This window comes from Hipposideros armiger, unplaced genomic scaffold (genome assembly GCF_001890085.2).
Source record: "Hipposideros armiger isolate ML-2016 unplaced genomic scaffold, ASM189008v1 scaffold_160, whole genome shotgun sequence".
In the NCBI taxonomy this organism is placed as follows: domain Eukaryota; kingdom Metazoa; phylum Chordata; class Mammalia; order Chiroptera; family Hipposideridae; genus Hipposideros; species Hipposideros armiger.
Window position 1 is genome coordinate 2,516,956 of NW_017731510.1, and position 21,163 is coordinate 2,538,118.

Genomic DNA, 21,163 nt, shown 5'->3' on the forward strand with positions numbered 1-21,163 from the left:
ATCTCTGAAGTCTACAGTGATATCCCATATCATTCCTCAAGTTGGTAGTAATTTATATTCCTCCCCTCCCCCCCTTTTTTTGTAAATCTTGCTAGAGGTTTGTTAACTATATTGTTCTTTTCAAATAGCAAGCTTTTTAAAATTTAATAATGGGATTTTGTTACCTTTAAAAAATAGATAGGATGTAGTAATATAGGACTAATTTTCAGAAGAAGCCATTTCTACCAATTTTACCTAAGTTGCTGTTTCAGTTAAAAGAACAGACAGTGTAGTTGCTAGCAGCTAGTTTCCAGTTCTCTTCAAACTCTCTTCCTAACCTCGCTGGTTTATTTAAGTTACCACTCCAGCTCTCAGGCACAGTAGAAAAGGATTACATGTATCTATTTTTGCTCTTAAATCATCTCAGTGTCCCCTGCCCCTCTTTTTGTTAAAGGCGTCCGAGGCAGCTCTGTACGTCTACACAGTTAGCTTCCCCACACATCACCTGTGTTGTGACCTGGGATGTTTGTTGACAGGCTGATCCCATATATTTTCTGGCTGCGAACCTGCTGTTTCCCCTTGCAAATGCATTGCCTAATTTGGTACTACAACTCTTTGACTAAACTCTTCGTTTTGACAGGAAACCCCCAATGTAAAAGGAATGAGATTTCTTCCAACATCCAGAATGGTCCGCTTACCCCCACTTTTCAAAACCTTGTCTGGAACAGGAGAAAATAAACACAGTGGTCGTACAAGCCTTTCTTCCCTCCAGTCCCCAGTTTTGATGATCAGAGATTTGAGACCAGGGAGAACTAGAGGAATCTATCTTTTTATTTTTGGAATGGAATTTGTATTAAGTTAGGCAACCTTGAACCCTATCCTGGCCTCAGCCAGACTGTCCTCCGGGCATTCTTTGTAAACCGAATCCTTGTCTTAACAAAATATAATATCCTATCTTTGTATAGGCCACAGAGGGGGTTTTTTGCTCACAGTGTCTTCTAGAGTTAGGAGTGGGTTTTCCTCCTCTGGAAGAAACTTGGAATGATGTCCCTATTCCATCATTTTTAAAGAATAATACAGAGGAATTTTTCTTGGCTTTTATTGGAAAACCCACCCTGTCCTGAGCTCAGTGCTGGGCACTGAGGACAGATGCAAACATAGATAATGCCAGGATCAAGTTATGGAGACACACAAGAGTAAGACAGTGAGCCACAGCCCAAATCAGTAAATACAAAACCATGTCCTCTGTTCTCAGCCCAGGGCAAGTACTGTGCAAAACACAGAATGAATAAGACTTGGTCTCTGTCTGAGAGAACGAACCCTCTAGTTGAACACACAGACAACATGTTGGTGTTTCTAGGAATCACCACGTACCAGGCCTCCCCCCGCTCCAGCTCACCATGGGTTTCTACAGGCTCAGGAATCCAAAGTGGCATCTCTAGCTTGGCCCTCTCTAGTCCCCGGGATCCCACGGCCTCCTGAATGCCTCAGAGGCAACTCCGACTCTCACATTTGAAACGGGACTCATCGTCTTTCCCACGAAGCCTGTTGATCCCCCTGTGTTTCCATTTGGATGATCAGCCAGGAGCCATTCATTGCTCAGGACTCAGCTTCAATGTCAGTTCTTCTTGAAGTCTTCCCGAACTTTCTGTGAGCTCCTCACTCCTCCTTTATCACTGTGGAGCCTCGTACAGACTCCATGATGCACCTGTCACTTCGTGCCATGTGTTACTGCTTCTGCTCTCAAGCACAGTGGAGGATCACGTGTATCACCTCAGTGGGGCCCCCTCAGAGACAGGGAGCTTCCTAAGGGCACAGACTGTGTCTCAGGTAACTTTGTTCCCAGCACCAGGTCTCACTCACAACAGGTGCAGCATAAACACTGAATGAATGAGAAGTCAAGTTTATAAAAACAGGTCTGTATGGATTGGCAAAAAGGACAAAGAAGAATAATTTATACTAATAGAAGTGAATTTATGACGGACTCCAAGATCCAGGGTATAACTCCTATCTTACTGGAATGTTAGGATGGAAAACCTATTTTGTTTTGTTTTATTCTTGTTATTGTCCCTCATTATATAAATATATTTAACTAAGGTAAAGTCTTTGATCCTACAAATACCTAGGTCATTCTACAAGATATGTGAGCCCAAAGGCTACTCATTTCCTACTGTTGAGGTTAAATGAGTAAAATAAGTTACCAATTGAGGCTGTGAAGTCTCATTTTCTAGGAGTCCTTAAAAATAGGTAAGAATTTCAACAGCCTGATAGATGGGTAGATGTTCGGCCTTACCTGAAGGAAAGAGAACTTTGGACTAGCTTTTCTCTTAAGGAACCTGTCAGATTTATTTTTTGAAGACAGCCCAGCAGTTAATTTAAAAATAAGTTTCTAAAAATACCTATTTGTTTTTGGATTTGTTGAGGTGTCAGCAGCGATTCCTACCAGCTGTAACGACTAACAAGATTTAAAAAAAGAATTCCATGTTCCTGCTGTTTGGCAGTTACGCGTGTGTGATTTTTGCAGGAATAGCGTCCTGGCAGAAACGTGGACATAGAGTTTATTATTCCCCAACTTTAGGCTTCCCAGCTCTCCACTCCTTCCTAACACTGCTCATTTTTTGAGACAGGGCACACACACCCCTCAAAGAGATGTCAGCCTCTACACAGAGCCCAGTGTGAGGACTTGTGTAAGATTGAGTTGCATAATTATTACTGGGGAGTGCATGTACCTTTGGTGAATTTTTGTTTCTATGCACCTTTCATAGCAGTAGATCCCAATCAGCATACCTGCCTAAGCTAAGATAGAAAAACATCAAAATAAGCAACAACTCCAACATCCCCCCACCATTGGAGAAATAAACCAATAGGGCATGTGATGGGAAGGAATGTACCTTAATTCAGGACCATTCCCCTCTCCTTTTTGTTTTTTAATTGAATTTTCTTTTTTTTTAACTGTGGTAAAATTCACATAACATAAATTTTACCATTTTAAAGTGTACTCTTCAGTGGCATTTAGTACATTAGTAGATTCATAATGTTGCGGAACCATCACCACTGTCTAGTTCTAGAACATATGTCATCTCCCCAAAAGGAAAACTGCTTTGAGCAGTCACTCCCCATTCTACTCTTATAACTTCACACCCTAACTGGCAACCATCACCCTCCTTTCTGTCTCTACACATTTGCCTATTCTGGACATTTTATATCAATGGAATTATGCACCACATGGCCTTTTGGGTTTGGCTTCTTTCACTTACCATAATGTTTTCAAGATTTATCCATGTGAAGCATGTATCAGTACTTATTCCTTTTTTATGGCTGCATAATATTCCATGGATATATTTTGTTTTTCCGTTCATCAGTTGATAGACAAATGGATTATTTCCATCTTTTTTGGCAATCCTGAAAGATGCTGCTATAGATATTGGTGTACAAGTATCTGTTTGAGTCTGTTTTCACTTCTTTTGGATGGATACCTAGGAGTGAAATTTCTGGCCGATGCAGTCATTCCATGTGGAACTTATCGAAGAATAGTGGCTGCACCATTTTACAGTCCCACCAGTAATATGCTAGGGTTCCAGTTTCTCCACATCCTCTCCAACATTTATTTTCTGTTTTCAGTTCATTTTTTATTATAGCCATTCTAGTAGATGATACATGCTATCTCTTTGATTTGCATTTCCCTAATGACAAATGAGCAGGATATAAAAATAAATCTACACCCATCATCCTAAGTGTTGTGATGAAACTGCAGAACACCATAGATGAAGAGAACTATAAAAGCATCCAGAAGGAAAAACAGATTACTTTTTCTATGTGAGAAGATAATACAAAGAACATAAGAAAGGAGAAAAGAAGGATCAAAGAAAAAATATGGTAAACTGGAAGCATAAGATAAATGATACCATTTAGACATATTTTAAAGCATAATTATATGGTAATGTTAATGCATACATATAGATCAAAGGTATGAAATATGAATGAAAGATGATTTCTAACTTTATTATAATAGAAGGGAGAAGAATGGAATCAGGAAGGAGTATACGGGACTTTATATTTGAGATTTTATTATTTTGTTAAAATCTGAAGGAGTTCCCAGAACCAGGTCTGTTCCTGATATTTGTAGGACTTGGTGCCCGAGTACAAAGGAGACCATGTACCACGTCTAAATATGTGGAAGTTACAAATCAAGCTAATGGACTGATTTAGCTATATACTTTGATGAATATACCTTTATAACACAGCAGTGCTTTGTGGTTCCCAGATTCTCTGAGGTGTGAGCCAGTTCTGTCCTGTGCTGGGAGGGGATGTGTGCACATGTGGGTGGACATCAGTCCACACATCCTATGCAGAAAACCACCCGTTGGCCACTCCCACAGGCCTAGGAATGTGGACACTGGCTATCTGGTCTACTTTTTGCAAGAGGGTCAATTAGACTTGGGTGCCTGTTTGGGGATCACTGAGCAGGGACCTCTAGGGTTCCAAATACTTTGGGTGGAGGACAGGCATGAGCTCTGGGCGGACCTGTCTCCGTGGCCCGATGGACCCCTCACCACGTGGGAGGAAGGGCTGCAGGGTGGAGTGCATCCCTCTAAGCATGGGGTCAAAGAGTGGTGCTACCCATTTGCTAAAGCCAAGTGGGTTAGTACACACTTGCTGGACTGGTTTCTGACTGTTTCTGTGTGTTTGGAATATTTCATTACAAAAAGATGGAGGAGAGAGAAAAGTGTATGCCATTTCATGTTGGAATTGGGAACATCTTCCTAGCAAGGCCAGCAAACTGCTCGATGACCTTTGTGTTTGTCACATCTGAGTCTCCTCACCTGAGTTTCTTCACCTGCCCAGAGAGAGACCAAGATGAGGGATTTCAAAAGCCCCTCCCACTTGTGTGGTTCTTTGAAGTTCTCCTAAGCCCCATTGCTAGGAGGAGCGCCTGGGCCTGAAACCCTGAAGGGACCAGGAACAGCCAGGACAGAGAAGGGGCCTGGTGGCAGAGTGTAGCCCTGTGTCTGTCCCCTAGGTTCCTGGGGAGAGAGTGCCTTCTTCAGCCACGTTGGCTGGGAAGGATGCCCCGGGGCACTGCAGCCCAGCCCTCAGGGAGCCCTTCTACACACAGTGCCTTCTGGGCAGGCATCACGGCTGGGCTGGGTCACACAGTGAGGACAGCCCTTCGTTACACTCCCCATGTCCTGAAACCAGCCAGCGCGGGGAGCTGCAGCCGGCCAGGTGACAGCAGCCCCACAGAGGGACTGGCACCTACAGGCTCCCTCCTCATTCATCTGCTGGGGCCTGCAGTCCAGGACAGTTGCTCAGCAGGGCCCAGTGAGATGAATTTAGCCCAGAGAAGAGAAAGATATGAGAGGGAAGGGAAAGCCAGTGTGGAGGGAGAGAAAAAAATGTTTTTCCTCATCAGCCATCAGACATTTTGCCAAGCATAGCTGGCTGAGGCTCACTTTTAATTCGTGATGAATTAAACATTGTCCTTTCAACCAAGAGAATTAGAAAGCACTCTCTTCTGGGAACCCAAGTGCAGAATAAACTTTAGCTTGAACTGTTGAGAATTCCTAGGGTCCTGCTGTTCTTTTGAAGGACCTTGGGGAGTTAAGAAGTGGACTCTGGTCAGGAAAAGGTTCTCCTCAGACTTGAGGTGCATAGATGGGGTTCAGGGAGGTGTGCTTTGAATCACAAACTACTGCAGCTCCTTAAACAACTCTCAGGTTCCCACAAATGGCAGATTGGAGGTGTATTTGCTGCCGTACCAAAAATACCACTGACTGGGTTGCTTAAACAGCAGAAAATTATCGTCTCAGAGTTCTGGGGTCTGGAAGTCCCAGATCAAGGAGTGGGCAGGGTTGGTTCCTCCTGAGGCCCCTCCCCTTGGCTTGTAGACATTCATCTTCTTCCTGTGTCTTCACATGGTCCTCGCCCTCTCCATGTGTCTATGTCCTCATCTCCTCTTCTCATGAGGACACCAGTCATACTGATGGAGGCCCAACCTAATCACCTCATTTTAATGTAGTCAAATCTTTAAAGACTCTATCTTCAAAGTCACATTCTGAGGTACTGGGGGTTAGACCTTCAACATATGTATGTGTGGGGCCACATGCAGCCCATTACAGAGTGCATTGGCAACCTCCTGTACACTAGAAATCTCTTTGGGGACAAGCAAAGTGACTTCTTGACAGTAAGAAATCAAAGCACTTTGGCCCATCTGGATGATTTTCAAGCCCCCACTTTGCTTTATAGGAGCGAAGATGGTGCCAGGATAGCTCCATATCTGTTCATAGCTATGGCAGCCTTAGAGGGAATCATTTCAGGAAAAAAAGGAAGAGCTCCTAATCCTTGTGCTTTCAAAGAAAATCACCTTGATTTTCATTGTGGTTCAAAATAAGTATCAGCTTATGCGGAAAGAAGTCTGTCTGTGGCTGGGGTCCTGAGGCACCTAGGCGAGGCGCTGGCCCCAGTACTGTTTCCTGGCTGGAGGAGAGGCGGCTGCAGGTGGGATTGAGGCTTTTAAGACGTTACCATAGAAACAGATCACTTCTTCAAAAGTGTTCTGGGAAGCCAAGTGTTTGCCTGGTATGAAAGGGCACTTGTAGGGAACTTCAATTAGGAGGAAGACAGCGTTCAGAGGCGTTGTGTACAGGACAGGCTGAAAACAGAGTGCCTTTTAGAAGCGGGAGCTGCGGACTCCAAGTGTGGAGATAGCATCTACTGTAAACAATGGGGCAGCTTGCGAAACTGGACGTTTTCCTTGATGTGAGGAAGCTGTTTTCCCCCGTCTGTTTTATTTTAAAACCTAAAGTCATTCAGCGAGTTCCTTTGAGATGTGTCCGCATAAATTAGAGCCTGACCATGTTTGATTTACCTGCAGGGTGAATGAGCGGGACCGCTTGTTAAAGAGGCTTAGCAGGAAGACGCCCCCCACTCTCTTCCGAGGAGGTTCCCTCCAGCAGAGTGTCCCACGTAAGTAGTCACGGCCAGCCCACTCAGGTCAGCCAGACCCGACCACGCAGGGAAGGTGGGAAGCCCAGGTAAAGCCTGGGTAGCCTTAACAGGGAAGGAGACAGCTGCCAAGCTGGAGCCCACATTGGGAAGTGGAATTCGGGTGTTTGGCCTAAGGCGAGTGCAGCTTAAATATAGGTAGCGCCCTGGGACCCCGTCAAATGTTTGAATGACAAAATCCTTAGACTTCAAATCGGGATGTGGTTCAGATCCTTCTGTCAGCCTCCCAGTAGTATTTTTTCTAAGGTTGAAGTGATATTACTTTTAAATGGTTTCCCCCAAAGATAGCAATATGCCATGTTTTATTTCATAGTACTGTGTTAATGAAAACAATGACAATCACTGGGGAAAAAAACCTCTGCTTTTCCCAGGAAGTCTGCCCTATGTCTAGCACTGGTGTCCCCACTCTGAACACTAGGAGGCCATGCCTGCTTTCTGCCCAAGGGGTCTGACCCAGGCAGGGGACTCTGGGGGTGCACCAGAACCCAGGGGAGCAGGGACCGGGGGCCACAAAAGATAAACGGGGTGACGGAGGTCATGAGGAGGTTGTGGGCTCATTTCAGCAGTCCTGCCATTCGTCTCCCAGGTGAGGGGGTCCTTAGAGTGCAGGTTGCCTTAGTCCCTGCCTCTGCTTCTCTGAACCTTGCGTCTCTCCCCAGTCCACATTCCCTCCCTTGCATGTGCACACACCTTCTCTTCAACCCATGCCCCACTTCCTGTCCTCCTTTCTCTCCCTGAGGAGTTCAGATGGGAACAACTTGTAGACCCAAAACAGTTTAGGAAAAGTGAAAAATCATTGTACCCATCAAACAGATATTCAAGGATCTATGTTGAGTTCAGTTGAGCTCCACCTGTCAATAGATCTTCACAGACTTTCTCAGTGGAGAGAGCAGAGGGGTAGACTATCATCGCCTTGCAGTAATCCACTCCCTCTGCTCACTTTCCCATGTGCAATATCAGCATGGGAGAAAGGAGACTGAGCCTCACATGCTTGGTGTCTTTTTGCGCTCCACCGCCCCAGGAGGTCGGCGGTGTCAGCCCCAGAGCACCTGGCAGAGGCTCAGGTCAGTAGAGTAACTGGCCCAGCATAGCCCAGCAGCCTGGATCACAGCTGTGATGCCTGTGATCTGAGAGAGAGGTCAAGGCAGGAGGGGTGATGGGGAAATCCAAGGAGTGAGGTGTGTGGGGCCCTGTCTCTACAGCTGAGCAGCCTGGGGTCCTGTCCCGCCTCGGCCACTTTTTTGTGATCTTAGGCAAGTTTCCACATCTGTAAAATGTTTCCTCTCTGTTTCCACATCTGTAAAATGGAGATGATATGAGAACCTACCTGGGGTTATTGGGAGAATTAAATGAAATTGTATATGTAAAGTGCCCAGAATAGTGCCTGACAATACAGAGTCCAGTAAATGTGAGGTATTAATTTTTTTTTTCCTACCACTGGTTGAGTAACTTGGGGCAACTTCTGTATTTCTCTAAACTTCTGTTTTCTCCTCTGGGAAAAAAATAGAATTATAGTCATATAATCTTGCTCAGTCTTTGTGAGGCTTCACGATGACGTAGGTCAAGTACTCTTTCTGTACCAGACACAGAGAAAATGCATGCTGGTTCATGCCATGGAGCTTGCTGCTGGTCTCATAAATGTTTCAAAGTAACCATAGAAAGAATATATGTGATACACACACACACACACACACACACACACACACACACACACAGAGCTGACTCTTGAATGATGCAGGAGTTAGGGGCACCGACCCCTCACACAATCGAAAATCTTCATATAACTTTTCACTCCCCAAATATTTAACTACTAATAGCCTACTGTTGACTAGAAGCTTACCAATAATATAAGCAGCCCATGAACACATTTTGCATGTTATATGTATTATATACTGTATTCTTATAATAAAGTAAGACAGAGAAAAGAAAATGTTATTAACAAAATCATAAGGAAAATAAATTTATAGTATTTATTGAAAAAAATTTGCATATGAGTGGACCTGCACAGTTCAAACCTGTGTTGTTCAAGAGTCAACTGTATAGATACAAGACCAAGTGAGAACTTTTGTGAGAGAGTCATAAAATGTCTTAAAACCACTACTGAACATTTTGCTTAACTCTTGAGTATTTTGAAGGACAAAAATTTCTAACAAGCAAGTACAAGAAGTAAAACAGTTTACTAAAGTCACGCCACATTTCATGAACACTCAGCAATGCGTAGTAAGAACCTGATCGCATGTTTCTATCATTAGCAACTAGAGAAGGCCATCAAGCAGTTAGGACCACATGCAGGAAGTTCTGCATAGCTCGTCTCGGCCCTTGTCCATCCCTCCTGGGTCCGTCCTTCAGCTGTCTGGGGCCTTACTCTTCCCAGAAAACTGGACAAAAGCCTCTAATCTTGGTGGTACTTGTGGTTCCTTATGGGCCACCAACACCCAGTTTGTAACTGAGATCAGCTGTATGTTTAACACCCTTAAAATCCATGGTCTTCCCCATTTCTACTCCCTAAGGGGAGTTGTATTCCAAAATAATGGGAAAAAAACACACAAAAAAACCGACATGAGTTTTTAAACTTCACCAAATGTTCTACCAGAAAAGTCAAAATAACTAAGACATTCACCTACCTTTCCATCTCCTTCCACCTACTCTATCTGTCCCCGGGTTCTGGCTGTGGCTGAGGATGTGAGAGGCAGATTCATCAGGAGGCCAGCCAGGGAGAGTTCCGAGCCGGGTCTACTGGACGCTTTCTCCAGGTGCCATTGGCACTTTCAGGCTGTCAGGACTTCCTGAAATATGCATGGCCGTGGGAGACGCTAAGTGTTCCCTGTTTGGATAACAATGGCAGTTAAATGTTCATCAGGCAGAAGTTGCTGAACGGATGGCGCACCTTTGTCAGGCTGAGGGTGCAAGCTGGGCCGGCACAGGGTTATGGTCCCCGCTGTCCCAACCAAATATCTCCCATTATGCGCCCACCAGGCCTGGTTTCTAAGAGGAAAATATTTTATCTGAGCCAGGCATGTTAACCCCAGGATAACCCCATCAGGCCATCTCCCTTTTGTTCTTGAACTGCAAAGTCCACTTTAAGTCTCAGTTGAGGTTATGAAAGTCTGGTTCTGGACGTCTTGGTGCACAACATTCTGGAAATATGATAGCAGCTGCAACCAATGGCAACTGACAGAGTACCACTTGGCAGTGACCTCTGGGTGCTCTGCTCGCCCCGGGGGAAGAGATTTGCAGTTCAACCAGAAGCTCCCCTTTGCCATGTCTTCTGTTGGAGACTGAGTGGCTGAGGGATCCCACTGGAAGTCCCTCGTGCTGGTGAGGTAGATGCGAGCTGAGGGCGCTTCACTGCAACACGCGGAAGAAACCACTGCAGTTGGCTTCCCATTGGTTCAGGCAGGATATGAATGAGACACAGCACACACAGACGGCCAGACTTCTGCTCCTTCCATTTGAACAGAGTAGACAATTCCAAATACTAAGATGCCCCTCCCAAAAGGACACTCCCAAACAGTGTTCATGCCTTAGGAAGTTCCTTTCATTCCCCGCCCCGCCCCGACGCGCGCGCGCGCGCGCGCGCGCGCGCACACACACACACACGCACACACACACAGACGCACGCGCGTGCACGCACACACCGAAAAAAAACCACAACATATCCAAAAGGACAGGTAGCAGATTGGACTAATTGTTGTGACAGGCTCCTTTCTTTTCTGGTGTGGAGCTAAAGGACTCCCCCATGGGTGCCAAGTGTCAGTGAGCCCTGAAGGAAGGACAGGATTCTGGGTACAGTTAGCCAGGACAAGCCTTGGCACCCACATGAAGGACTGGAGCTGTGAGAACCTGGACCTCACCTGGTCTAGGTGTTTGTTTTATAGAAAAGTAAACCAGGAAGAGCCAGAGAGAAAGAGCCCACTGTCCCATGACGGAATTACTGCCAAGCAAGGATTAGAATTGGCCCTCCTTGCCCGGTGCCTCAGGCCCTGGGCCACGGATCCAAGATGAAAACGGAGAGGTGGAAGAGCCATCTTCAGGGTAGGCAGCTCAGTAGTCATCAGCCTGCCCCAGAAGGGTTCATGAAAAGCACTTAAAAGATGCGCCCATTGCTTGGGACCAGAGTCATTTCTGTCGGGTTGAGAAGTGTGAACCTGGGGTGGCACTGAGCCGTGGCAGGCCTGCCATTCCAGCAGCACATCAGAGCCAAAGACAGCTGCTGTGGGGCCTCCCTCTGGAAAATGTTCCCTTTCAAAGGCCGTAAGAATAAAAATTGTCCAAGATGACCACAGTACATAGCCTTGTTGCTGGAGGGGACAGTGTTATTTGCTAGATTTGCATTGAAACATCCCAAGGCAAGGCATCTCTTCTAGAACTGCATTGAAGACACTGTACAAAGAGCACTTGTGCTGGGAAAGGCTGGTGGCTCAGCACCACCTGGGAGGGAGGGAGGCAGAGACAGAGGCAAGGGTCAGGAGCCGCCCGCCCCTCAGGAGCCGGATTACAGAGGTTTCCTGGGCCCTGGTCATCTCTGATCCTAGCAACTCCTGGAAAATCTACAAGCTCCGAGGGGGGGACGTGGTTGAGAGGAGGCGTTTCCTCTTCAGATCCGAGTGGCCTCTAAAGCAGTGAGACTCAAAGCAAAGCCTCCTTGTGTGGAAACCCATCGTGAGGAAGTACAAGTGCACTGGGCCCAGGGCCCAGACAAGCCAGCAGCTTGTCTGCAGGCTTGCTCCTGCCTTCCTGCTCAGGGCACGCCTGCTCTGTACCTAGCAAGATGAGCTCACACTAACCTGGGGGCTGCTTCCTGTGGCTGCCATACAGGGTGGGATTTTGAGGTTTGTGGGTTTGATTTTATTAGAGATGGAGGTAAGTGAGTAGATAAGAGTCCCCTGTGGAAGACTGTCTGTTCTGGGTCAAGCTTGCTGCTTGTTCTGCCTTCACTTCTGCCTGCTCCCTGTTGCCCAGCCATGTCCTCAATCGGCCCCCAGCCCACCCTGCAGACAAGCCCTGGCCTCCCAGAGCAGCCTTCCTGCACTCTCGAGTTTTCTCAGGCGGTAGCTACAAGGCACGCTCTCCAGAAGAACCAGGAAGCCAGCCCAGAGACAGAAGCGCTGAGTTTACGGGCACACTCAGAGGAAGAAGTCACCCTAACCATCTTTTGAAGTCTCTTCCTCTTCTCCTTCCCCACAAAGACTCTCTTATACATTGCTATTCTATCTCTTTATACTCCAGAAACTCCTTTTTAAGGCAAATGTCTGAATAAAATAATTAACAATCCAGGAGATGATCCATGGGCACAATTTCTGATTTCTTTCCTCCTTGAAAGAATGACAACGAATTAACATCTGTTTATCAGTCATAAATATGCATGGGTGGCAGTCGCCACTGTCAGGCTTTTCACTGTGTTGTCTTTGGTTAGAATGTCTAGTCCAGCTGTGGGACTTTTCCATACCCCTAACCCAGAAGGGATGGCCCATGGAGAAGGAGTCTTGTAAATGTCCCATCTGTGGGAAGGGTCATTAAGGAAAGAAAGCCCCACGTCTTTCACAAATGCTAAGCCTCTTTCAGACCTGGAGATGCAGGAGCATGAGGGGCCTGCAGAGACACTCCCTGGGGCTGGCTCCCAGCTCTGCCACTCAGTAGGTCTGTGACCTTGGCCATGTCATGAAATCACCCCATGCCTCAGTTTCCCCATCTGAGAAATGGGAACAATACTATCACCTATCTCAGAGGGCTGTTAGGAGAAATAAATGAGTTATTTGTGCACAGTACATAGAACAGTGCCTGATGCACACAATGCTTAATAATTGTTGGCTGCAGTTATTATTATTATTATTATTATTATTATTATTATTATTAGAACTGATTATAAGAACCAGTCTTCCTATGGCCATGGGGGCCAATTACTAAATTCCTCTTGACTTTAACTTGTGATCTTTGTCTTTGTTTACACAAAAATAACCCACTGTAATTTCTTATTACCCGTCCAAATCAGCCCAATTTAAAAGCAGGAACTCTCCCAGCATCACATGCCCATTGCCAGCGTTCACTATTAGTGTCGTGCATGTTTTTCAACCAGCATGTTTACAGCTTCATAAATTACCCAGCCAGCATACAGCTTCGGGCACATTGGGATATTTCCGGAGCAGAACAACGGCCTTTCCTCTTGATTGGTGCGGGAAAGTGCAGACATGGACCAGTGACCCACTGTTTATGCTTCCCAGGCTGAACTCAGCTACAGCCCCCAAAATAGGAGGCTGCCCCGCAGCACCACTCCCAATCTAGCATCAGCTGCGGCATCCAGAACCCCTGGGACCCAGCCCTTCAGGCTGCATCCTGCCACCACACCCACACTGCCCACGCTCCCCTTCTGGGTCACAGGCTCCCTGTGTCAGGCCCCCAGGGACCCCAGGCTGATGGGGCCAATGTGTGTGGAAGCTCAGCTGCAGTCTCCCCAAAAGCAGCTTCTTCCAAACCTAGTGCATGCCCCACATTCTCCTCTTCACCCCTTCTTCCTGTGTGCTTCTTTTCAGATGGGTATGCCTTCTCTCAAGAAGAGCATGGAGCTGTCACTCAGGAAGAAATCGTGCGTGCTTACGACACCACCAAAAAGAAATCGAGGCAGAAATAAGACTCGAAATCGAGGGGAAAAAATGAGTCGCATTCTCCTGATGGATCCTAGAAAGAGATGCGATTTGTTGCACCCAGCGTTCACACATCTTTGTCAGAAGAGATTGGTGTCAGCAGCCAAAACACCGGAAAACACATTTCTGTGGCCTTAGCCAACCAGTTTGTTAGTTATATATATTCCCTCGCAAACCTGGAGTATATCCTGCGGGGGAAGCCATTTTTCCCCTCTCAAATTGTCTGCAGTGCTTGGCCTAACTTTTGTTTACGTTGTTATGAAGCATTCAACTATGTGCTCTGTGAGGTGTGAAATTAAAAACATTATGTTTCACTGATATTGAAACATCAGTACTAGTTGTTCTGGGAGAAAAGGTAATAGAGGTTTATGTTGCGTGAGAAACCCATCTTGCAGAAGGGAGCAGGGGCACGCTTACTTCCTGTTTTGTTAACTCACAGATTAAGTCCACCGGGCAGTATATAAACTTCATTTTAGGCAGGTCGCTGTCTTGCTTTGATTCCTATTTTGTTTATATGAAGTTGGCATAAACTTCTTGATTGCAATGAAAGCATAAAAATATATAGCTGGGTGGTAAACCTGAGAACATTTATTTGAACCTCTTAGCCACATGCCTAGTGGGGCAAGCCAGTCGGTGTTCTAGCAGAGTCTTCTGCACCCGTTCCAGGTCCCTATTGACCCAGCCCTCCCACTGCTGCCCAGGTTCCTCATCCCCTGCATGGCTGGCCACTGTGCTCCGTGCATGGCAGCTGGTGGGCAATGACCCGAATCCGCACTCTTCCTCGTTCTATCGCAGATCCAGCCAAGGATGCGAGACACCCCTTCTTCCACCCTTTTCCTTCTATAACTGAAGAAAAGAAACATAGCTCTTCCGCATAGATTCTAAACGTTCGCCTGCCTCTTTGTGGTGACAGGGAAGCCTGGGTTCAGGATGGTGGTGGAGACTCTGCTGCCCTGATCAGGCTCTCAGTACTGGTTTCCCAGCCTCTAGACGACGCGACTGTTGGCATCCGCTTAAATTAGAGCCCACGCTTGTCTTCTTGGGAGTTGAGAGTGCATTTTGGATTTTCACTATTGGGAAAGGAATGAATTTATAGCATGTCTTCCCAGCGAAGGAACACACCTGTCACTCTGTAGCTTTAGGACCAGAGAAGATGAGCAAACCCAGGTGGGAGAGTATGGGACCCTGAGGGTGGCAAAGGAAGACCACCATGGGAGAGGAAATCTCAGTAGAAACTCGGAACTCAAACCCTGAGGCCCAGACAATCATCCTGATCAGACTAATCTGTCTGGTAGGTTAAACAAGATGCTGACCTGCATTTTTAATTGAAAAGAATCCCAAACATTGCAAGGAATCACCCTTTATGTATTGACAAGGTTTCCTTCCTTGTCCAGTCAGTGTTAGATGAAGGCACCGCCCGCTGTGGGAAGTGTCCTGACTCCAAATTGAGGAAGTCATTGGCTTTCCGAAGTGCAGAGTCCCCGTTCTAAATTTGGACAGAACCTGGATGCCTTTGGGCAGTGAATGTGAGTACCTGGAGCCCTTCATAAACGACCAGCCCTGAGGCACATTCTCTCTTCTCTGCTTTGGTTGCCAAACCCAATTTTTGGATAATTTAACATAAATACTTCTGGGCAGCTGTTACTGGTTATAGTGGCACAATTCCTCTGGGAATGGCTGTGCTAAGTTAGGATATAAAACAATAATGCACTTTGCTTCCTAATCCTTTATTTTAGGGACACCTACAGCTTATTGGGCATTGAAGTCATTTAGAGTATGATTTGCAGTGACTAAGAAAACTAACCCCTCACTTATGAGGTGCCCAGGATCCAGAGGGCACAAGGTGCAGCAGGACAACACAACTAACAGGTGAGGCTTAGAGATTTGCGTCTCCTTCCTCCCCAGTGACAGAACATTTAAAATACTAGAGCACCCAGCAAAATGAATCACTAAAGGAATATCATGCAGGAATTACCAAAAAAAATAAAATAAAAAGAGAAAGGAAAAAAAAGCCAAATAATTAATAAACCAAGGTGTGTGTCTTTATGACATAGCCAGAAAGACGATGGTCTAATTGTTGAGGAGAAATGGAAATTAGAATTGAATGTGCATTAGGTATTCTGACGATTTGGTTTCATTTGGAACTAAGCCCGTTTGGAAAAAAGGGAACTCAAACTCAATTCTTTGTCAAACACTTAGCTCTTTCTTGAACTTGAAGCCTTCTGAATCGGATTTGTGAATTACAGTGTGTGTGTGTGTTTTTGTTTGGGGCTTTTTGTTTTTTATTTTCTTTTTACATTAAAATACCATTCACATTTCTGAGATTTAAGAATATTTTCCAATTCTCTTGAGAAGTAGACTAAACAGTCTTTACAATAGTGAAATACACACACCAAAGAAAACAGTAGAAGCGATTCCTTTCTATTTATTCTCTCCTGTAATTAAGCTATCTTGTAGCCAAATGACTAAATTGGGTTTCTAGGAGGAGCAGCTGTCAGTACATGCGATGTGTAATACTTAGCCGGGGCCGGCTCAGGCGCTGTCATTTGTCCTACCTTTAAATTGAGGTCAGAGTGTCACACTCAACCCTGCCCCAGGGAGCAGGGTGGACTGGACTCAGTTGCATACTCTCGCTGTCAGCTCAGTGGACTCGCCACATGGGACTTGTCACTCTGCCACACGGTAAGTGACACAAAGGCTGGCAGGTCACACTCGGTCAGCACCACCGGGCCTGCCTCTGGATTGGACTAGAGTGTCAGAATGCACTCAGGCCCAGCCTGGGTCTGGTGGTGCACACAGATTACCAGCTCTTGTTTGAGCTCATGTCCTGTTCCGCTGACACTGCAGAAGGAGACCAGCCATTCTGTGTACTTATTCTGAGGTCAGCTCCACGCCGGCACAGGCGGGCAAGGGTGGCTATGGAACCTGCACACTGAAAAGCGGGGAGGGGAGAGCAGAGCCACCAGCCACATCTGCTTGGCTGTCTGGGTTAGCACCTCAAGGCCGATCAGAAGGGGCTTTGTAAGAATTTGGGGATGTAGCTGTGCCTAGCCTGTCTCTACACCAGTGGTACATTGTCTCATCTCCCAACACACATGCACACGTGTGATGACCTCTGGATCGGTGTAGCCCACAGGACGTGTGCTTTAGAGATAGGAGATGCTGCTTCTTTAACCCTCGTGAGGTAATATCCTAAAACGTGCACCTGGGTTTCGGCAGAGCAAGGCGGAGAATTCTGTTGACATTTTCTTTTCCTTGACAAGTCTTCAGGTCTTGCTGTAGGGAGCTGGCAGTGAAAATCAGTAATAACTTGTCAAGAAGCCGTGAATAATGAAAAAAAAAAGTGAGTGTAGGTAACTAATATCTGAAAATGCATGTGGACATATATATTTCAGGCTTTAAGGTTGAATTTTTTTTAAAAAGAAAGCTATAGTCTATAATTTCTATTTGTTGTAACAATGACACTTTATCGTATTTTTCAAACCATAAGGACAAAAACGTTCGATCATATTCCTGCTCCTAGGGATTTAGGTCTTAGACCCTAAGTTGAGTAGAATGTTTGCAAAACTCTGTTCTAGGATAAGGTTGTCTTTGGTTTTGGACTTTTGAGAGAACCGCACATGTTTCAGCCAGGATTTGAGTTACTGCCCAGGGTCATTGTCCCAACGTAATTCAAGGAGTGATTTAGCTTCAGCATTTGAAATGTAGCCTTCATCCCCTGGGATCCATAAAAAATGTGAACAGGGAAACTGTGGTTATGGTTAAGCAGAGCCTGAAATAATATCTTGGCAAAGAAATGAGTTTATCAGGTCAAGTCAAAAGGTGGCATCCCCCATCATAGTCATTAAATACTTGATGCAAATATTGAAATTAGCAAATACAGTAGTGATGGAGATCATGGAACTAAAGCTCCCCACATACACCAAAAAAGGGGGAAGCATACATCACTTGGCTTTTGTTGCTGGTTTTTCATGGGCTCAGGGCCGTTATTTGCCTCAAGACAGCCTTGGGGGAGAGTACTTAGCCGCATACTAGCCATTTGTCCATCTTGAAGGGCAAGGAGGACAGTTAAAAAGGTCCCCATGGGTCGTAGAGGCAAGGGCCCAAGATTCCCCAAAATGATATTAAAAAGTGTCCCCACAGGGAATAGACCTGGAATGCTCTGCTGGATGTGTTGTACTCATCATTTATCTCTTTCTCTGCACTCCAAATTGTCCCCCAGCACACATTTTCATTCCCCTTTACAAGTGCTTCATTTAAGGCCAGACCTCCATGAAGCGCTCTCTTCGTGTGTTGGGTAGGAGTGAGTTATGACTTGGGATGCAGACTTCAGTGGAAAGGCAGGGCTGCCGCACCCACATAAACCGAGGTGGCCAGATGCTACGAAGGAAATGAAAGCAGAAAAGAGGGGCATGTTCCCCTGTTACCATACCCCCAGCATACTCCATTAGCTGCTAGCTCTGACAAACACCTCTGCTCCCCTGACTGAGGGGAGACAAAAGGCTGATTCTTTTCACACCCAGGTAGGCCCATTTTCCAGTGACAATCTCTTGCCCCAGTTGCCCTAGAGATCCCTACTTGGCTCTCTCTCCCAGGCATCAGACCAAGAAAAACACGTCCCAAGATTAGCCCATCGGCATCTCTTCTGACCTGGCTCAAGAAAGAAAGGAGACCTGTTCGTTTTAAAAGTCAGGAGCAAGTGTCAGGAGGCTTTGATTTATGACAGAAATAGGAAGAAGAAAGTTGAAGTAATAGCACTATCCAAATAACCCTGCCCAGGGAACTCAGGGGTCAAGAGAGCTTATCAAGGGCCTTTTGTAGGCAAGCTCTTCAGTGGGGAAGAGAAAAGACCAGAGAGGAGAAAGAAGCCCAAATATCAGGATGTGAAACCACTTCCGCTGGGATTGGAGTCAGTCGAATTCCTAAGGAGAGCATGGTACACAGCTGCAGCTGGATCAATAAACACCGATACAAAAAAAAAAATTGCAACAGAAAACCTGCCCTGTCATAGAGCATTTCTCCTCCTAACAAGAGCCCTGAACAAGGAAATATTCTTTTAGTTTTTCAGTAATAAAACCAATGCAAGTGCTGACACTCTTACCCCGCCTTCCCTTTCCCATGCCGCCAGTGACTGCGAAATTCATGAGTGTGCGGGGCTGCGCGCCTCCAAGCTTCCCTCCCAAGGGCAGGTAATGCAAGCAGGTGCAGCCGGGACACCTGCAGGGGTGGCACCGACAGGGCCAGCCAGGAGCAGCAGGGCCTGCAACCCCAGTGGGTCAACCTTTCTTGCAGAGCACTGAGTTACTGCTCCAATGAACGCAGCATCGTTGTGGTGTCTTTCTCATGCAAGCCAAGCCATTGCATTCCTGTCTGCTGTCACATCTGTGCTCAGGTTGCTTAAATATTGTTTGTGATGAGGAGGTTTTAATCTGGTTATGCAGAGAGAAGTGGGGCTGTGGGGGCACATTTAATTGGCTCCCAGCAGAGCGGTGAGCACTTCTGTGGACCGAGGTTTTTTGTTCCCTCCCTCTAGAAGTGTTACCATTTTCACTTCCTATTAAGGTCCTCTGGTCGTTAAATTACAGCAGCACATTACAGCGGAGCTGGGGTCCCTCCTGGAGTGAATACAAATGAAGGGCATTTACTTGTATTTTGAGACGTTTTGGAAAATGTAGTGATTTGTGGCTTTGATCAATCCTTTTGACTGGTGTATGTCTGCACAAACCTGTTTCAAATAAATCTTTTGTTAAGGTAAATGATTGGATGGTGTTTTATTTTGGAATTTTTTCCCCCCACTAATAAGAGTTGGTGCCATAGGGACTTGGGACTCTAACACAGAGGTTTTGTCAGCAGGTACAGACCATGTATAAGCTCTGACTATGTAGAAGCTGACAGCCGGAATGCTGTGAAATGGCAGGAGTGCAGGGAAATCTGAATTGCAGATTAACACGAGCTCAGTGTGCCCCAGGAGGACGGCCCCCTTTATGAGAAGAGGGTCCAGGGGGCCACGCTGAGTCTGGATTGATCATGCAAAGGAAAACATTGTGCCTAGAAGGTCTTCTTCCTGCAATTACTCCCTTTAGTGCATCTCAGTCTCCCTGCAAACTGAGATGTGGGAAGGTCAAATTCTGTGGTCAAGCATGAAATCATGACACTGTTATTGAAGGGGTTCAAACCATGCCCCCCAAATATTCGCATATTGACTATTTTGAGTTGAAGGCAACTGAGAGTCAATAAATGTGTTCTCTGCCTTCTCCTCTTCTACCTAAAAGCAGGTCAGTACCGCCCCCCACTCCCCGCGAGAAAGGTGCCCTCCAGGTACCAGGAAGAAAAGCACCTTCTTACCACCAGAGATGGGGTCCATACTGGAATGGACCTGTACAAACCAAAGCTACTAAAATAACCGTGATCTTTCACTAGCTTCCTCCATGTATTTTCTAGTCACTGTCCCACAATTTACTGCCACTACCAATCTCACAATTTCTCTTTCTTGGTGTGAAAAAGGCATATTAGCTTTGGGGCTTAATGGCTTCTTGGGGGTCTTCATTTTCCTTCTGAAGACTCCCATATACATGGAAAAATATTAAATTTGTTACATTAGTATGCTTTTCTCCTGTTAATCTGTTAGTAAATTCTTAGAGCAGCCACAGAACCTAAGCAGGTAGAAGGAAGTTTTTCTCCCTATGCTACATTGAAGAGTGTAAAGAGACCTCTGTTCATTCCCTGTAGGAACAGTACATGGGGTTCAGGTCAGCGTCCACTGCCTTGGGTTGCACAATCCACACCGCACAGGCCCTGCTGAACCTGGTGAGGCGGGAACTGGAGGCCCCGATGTCACCCACGGCCTTGGAAGAATGAAGGCGGGGACTTCCTCATGGGACACCAGCCTTGGGCTCTGGCTTATGGCCTGCTTGCCTGGCTTTGTTTGGGCAGCTCTACACTTCACCCACGTGCAGTGAGGACAAAACCAGGGGTGGAGGACAGAAAGGAAAGAAAGCCTGCTAGTGACAGCTCCCTGCAGAGGCTTGTCTGGAACCCCAGAAGCCTCTTAATTGCCCATTTCAAATTTACTACAATTGCCCTTAGCTGACTGATTCCTCCCAGATAGTCTGCGTCCTGTTAGAACCGGATTTAGCCAGCAGTCACGACCTTGGTGGCCACCACCGGTCACAGGCAGGGCCAGGAAGCCAGGTCTCACTTGCAGACACAGTTCTGCAGTTCAGAGCAGAGCACAGAAGGACTTCCTTCTGCTCTACATAAGTCTGGCCTTTTTTTTTTTTAATAGTGTAAAACTGAAAATTATTTCATACCATAAACGGCCAAGTGTTCTATTCCGACCTTTGCCATTTCTTGGTCATGTCTCCAAAACCTGCCTTGGCTGCTGCAGTGATTTTTTATTTTTTTATTTTTATTTTTTGCAATGTCATCCTTCATTTGTGTTCACAAGAGTAAACTGGAACCATTGAGAGGCCCTAGTGGCCGAAGGCAGTTTGCAGTTTCTACGTTTCTGCCTAAAGCAATGTTTTTTAGAAGAGTTT

The 21,163-nt window shown here is 46.1% G+C and overlaps 1 protein-coding gene across 6 annotated transcripts in view; it reads left to right on the forward strand.

The window, feature by feature from the left end:
• The window catches only part of ATP8A2 (ATPase phospholipid transporting 8A2), a 624,797-nt gene extending 605,416 nt beyond the window's left edge, over positions 1 to 19,381 (forward strand). For all 6 annotated transcript variants that reach the window (XM_019651453.1, XM_019651451.1, XM_019651452.1 and 3 more), the window contains 2 exons: positions 6,854 to 6,945; positions 13,515 to 19,381. In XM_019651453.1, the coding sequence (XP_019506998.1) occupies positions 6,854 to 6,945; positions 13,515 to 13,612 (190 nt within the window). In that variant the 3' untranslated portion in view covers positions 13,613 to 19,381. The remainder of the gene's footprint in view (positions 1 to 6,853; positions 6,946 to 13,514) is intronic.
• The last annotated feature ends 1,782 nt before the right edge of the window (positions 19,382 to 21,163 follow it).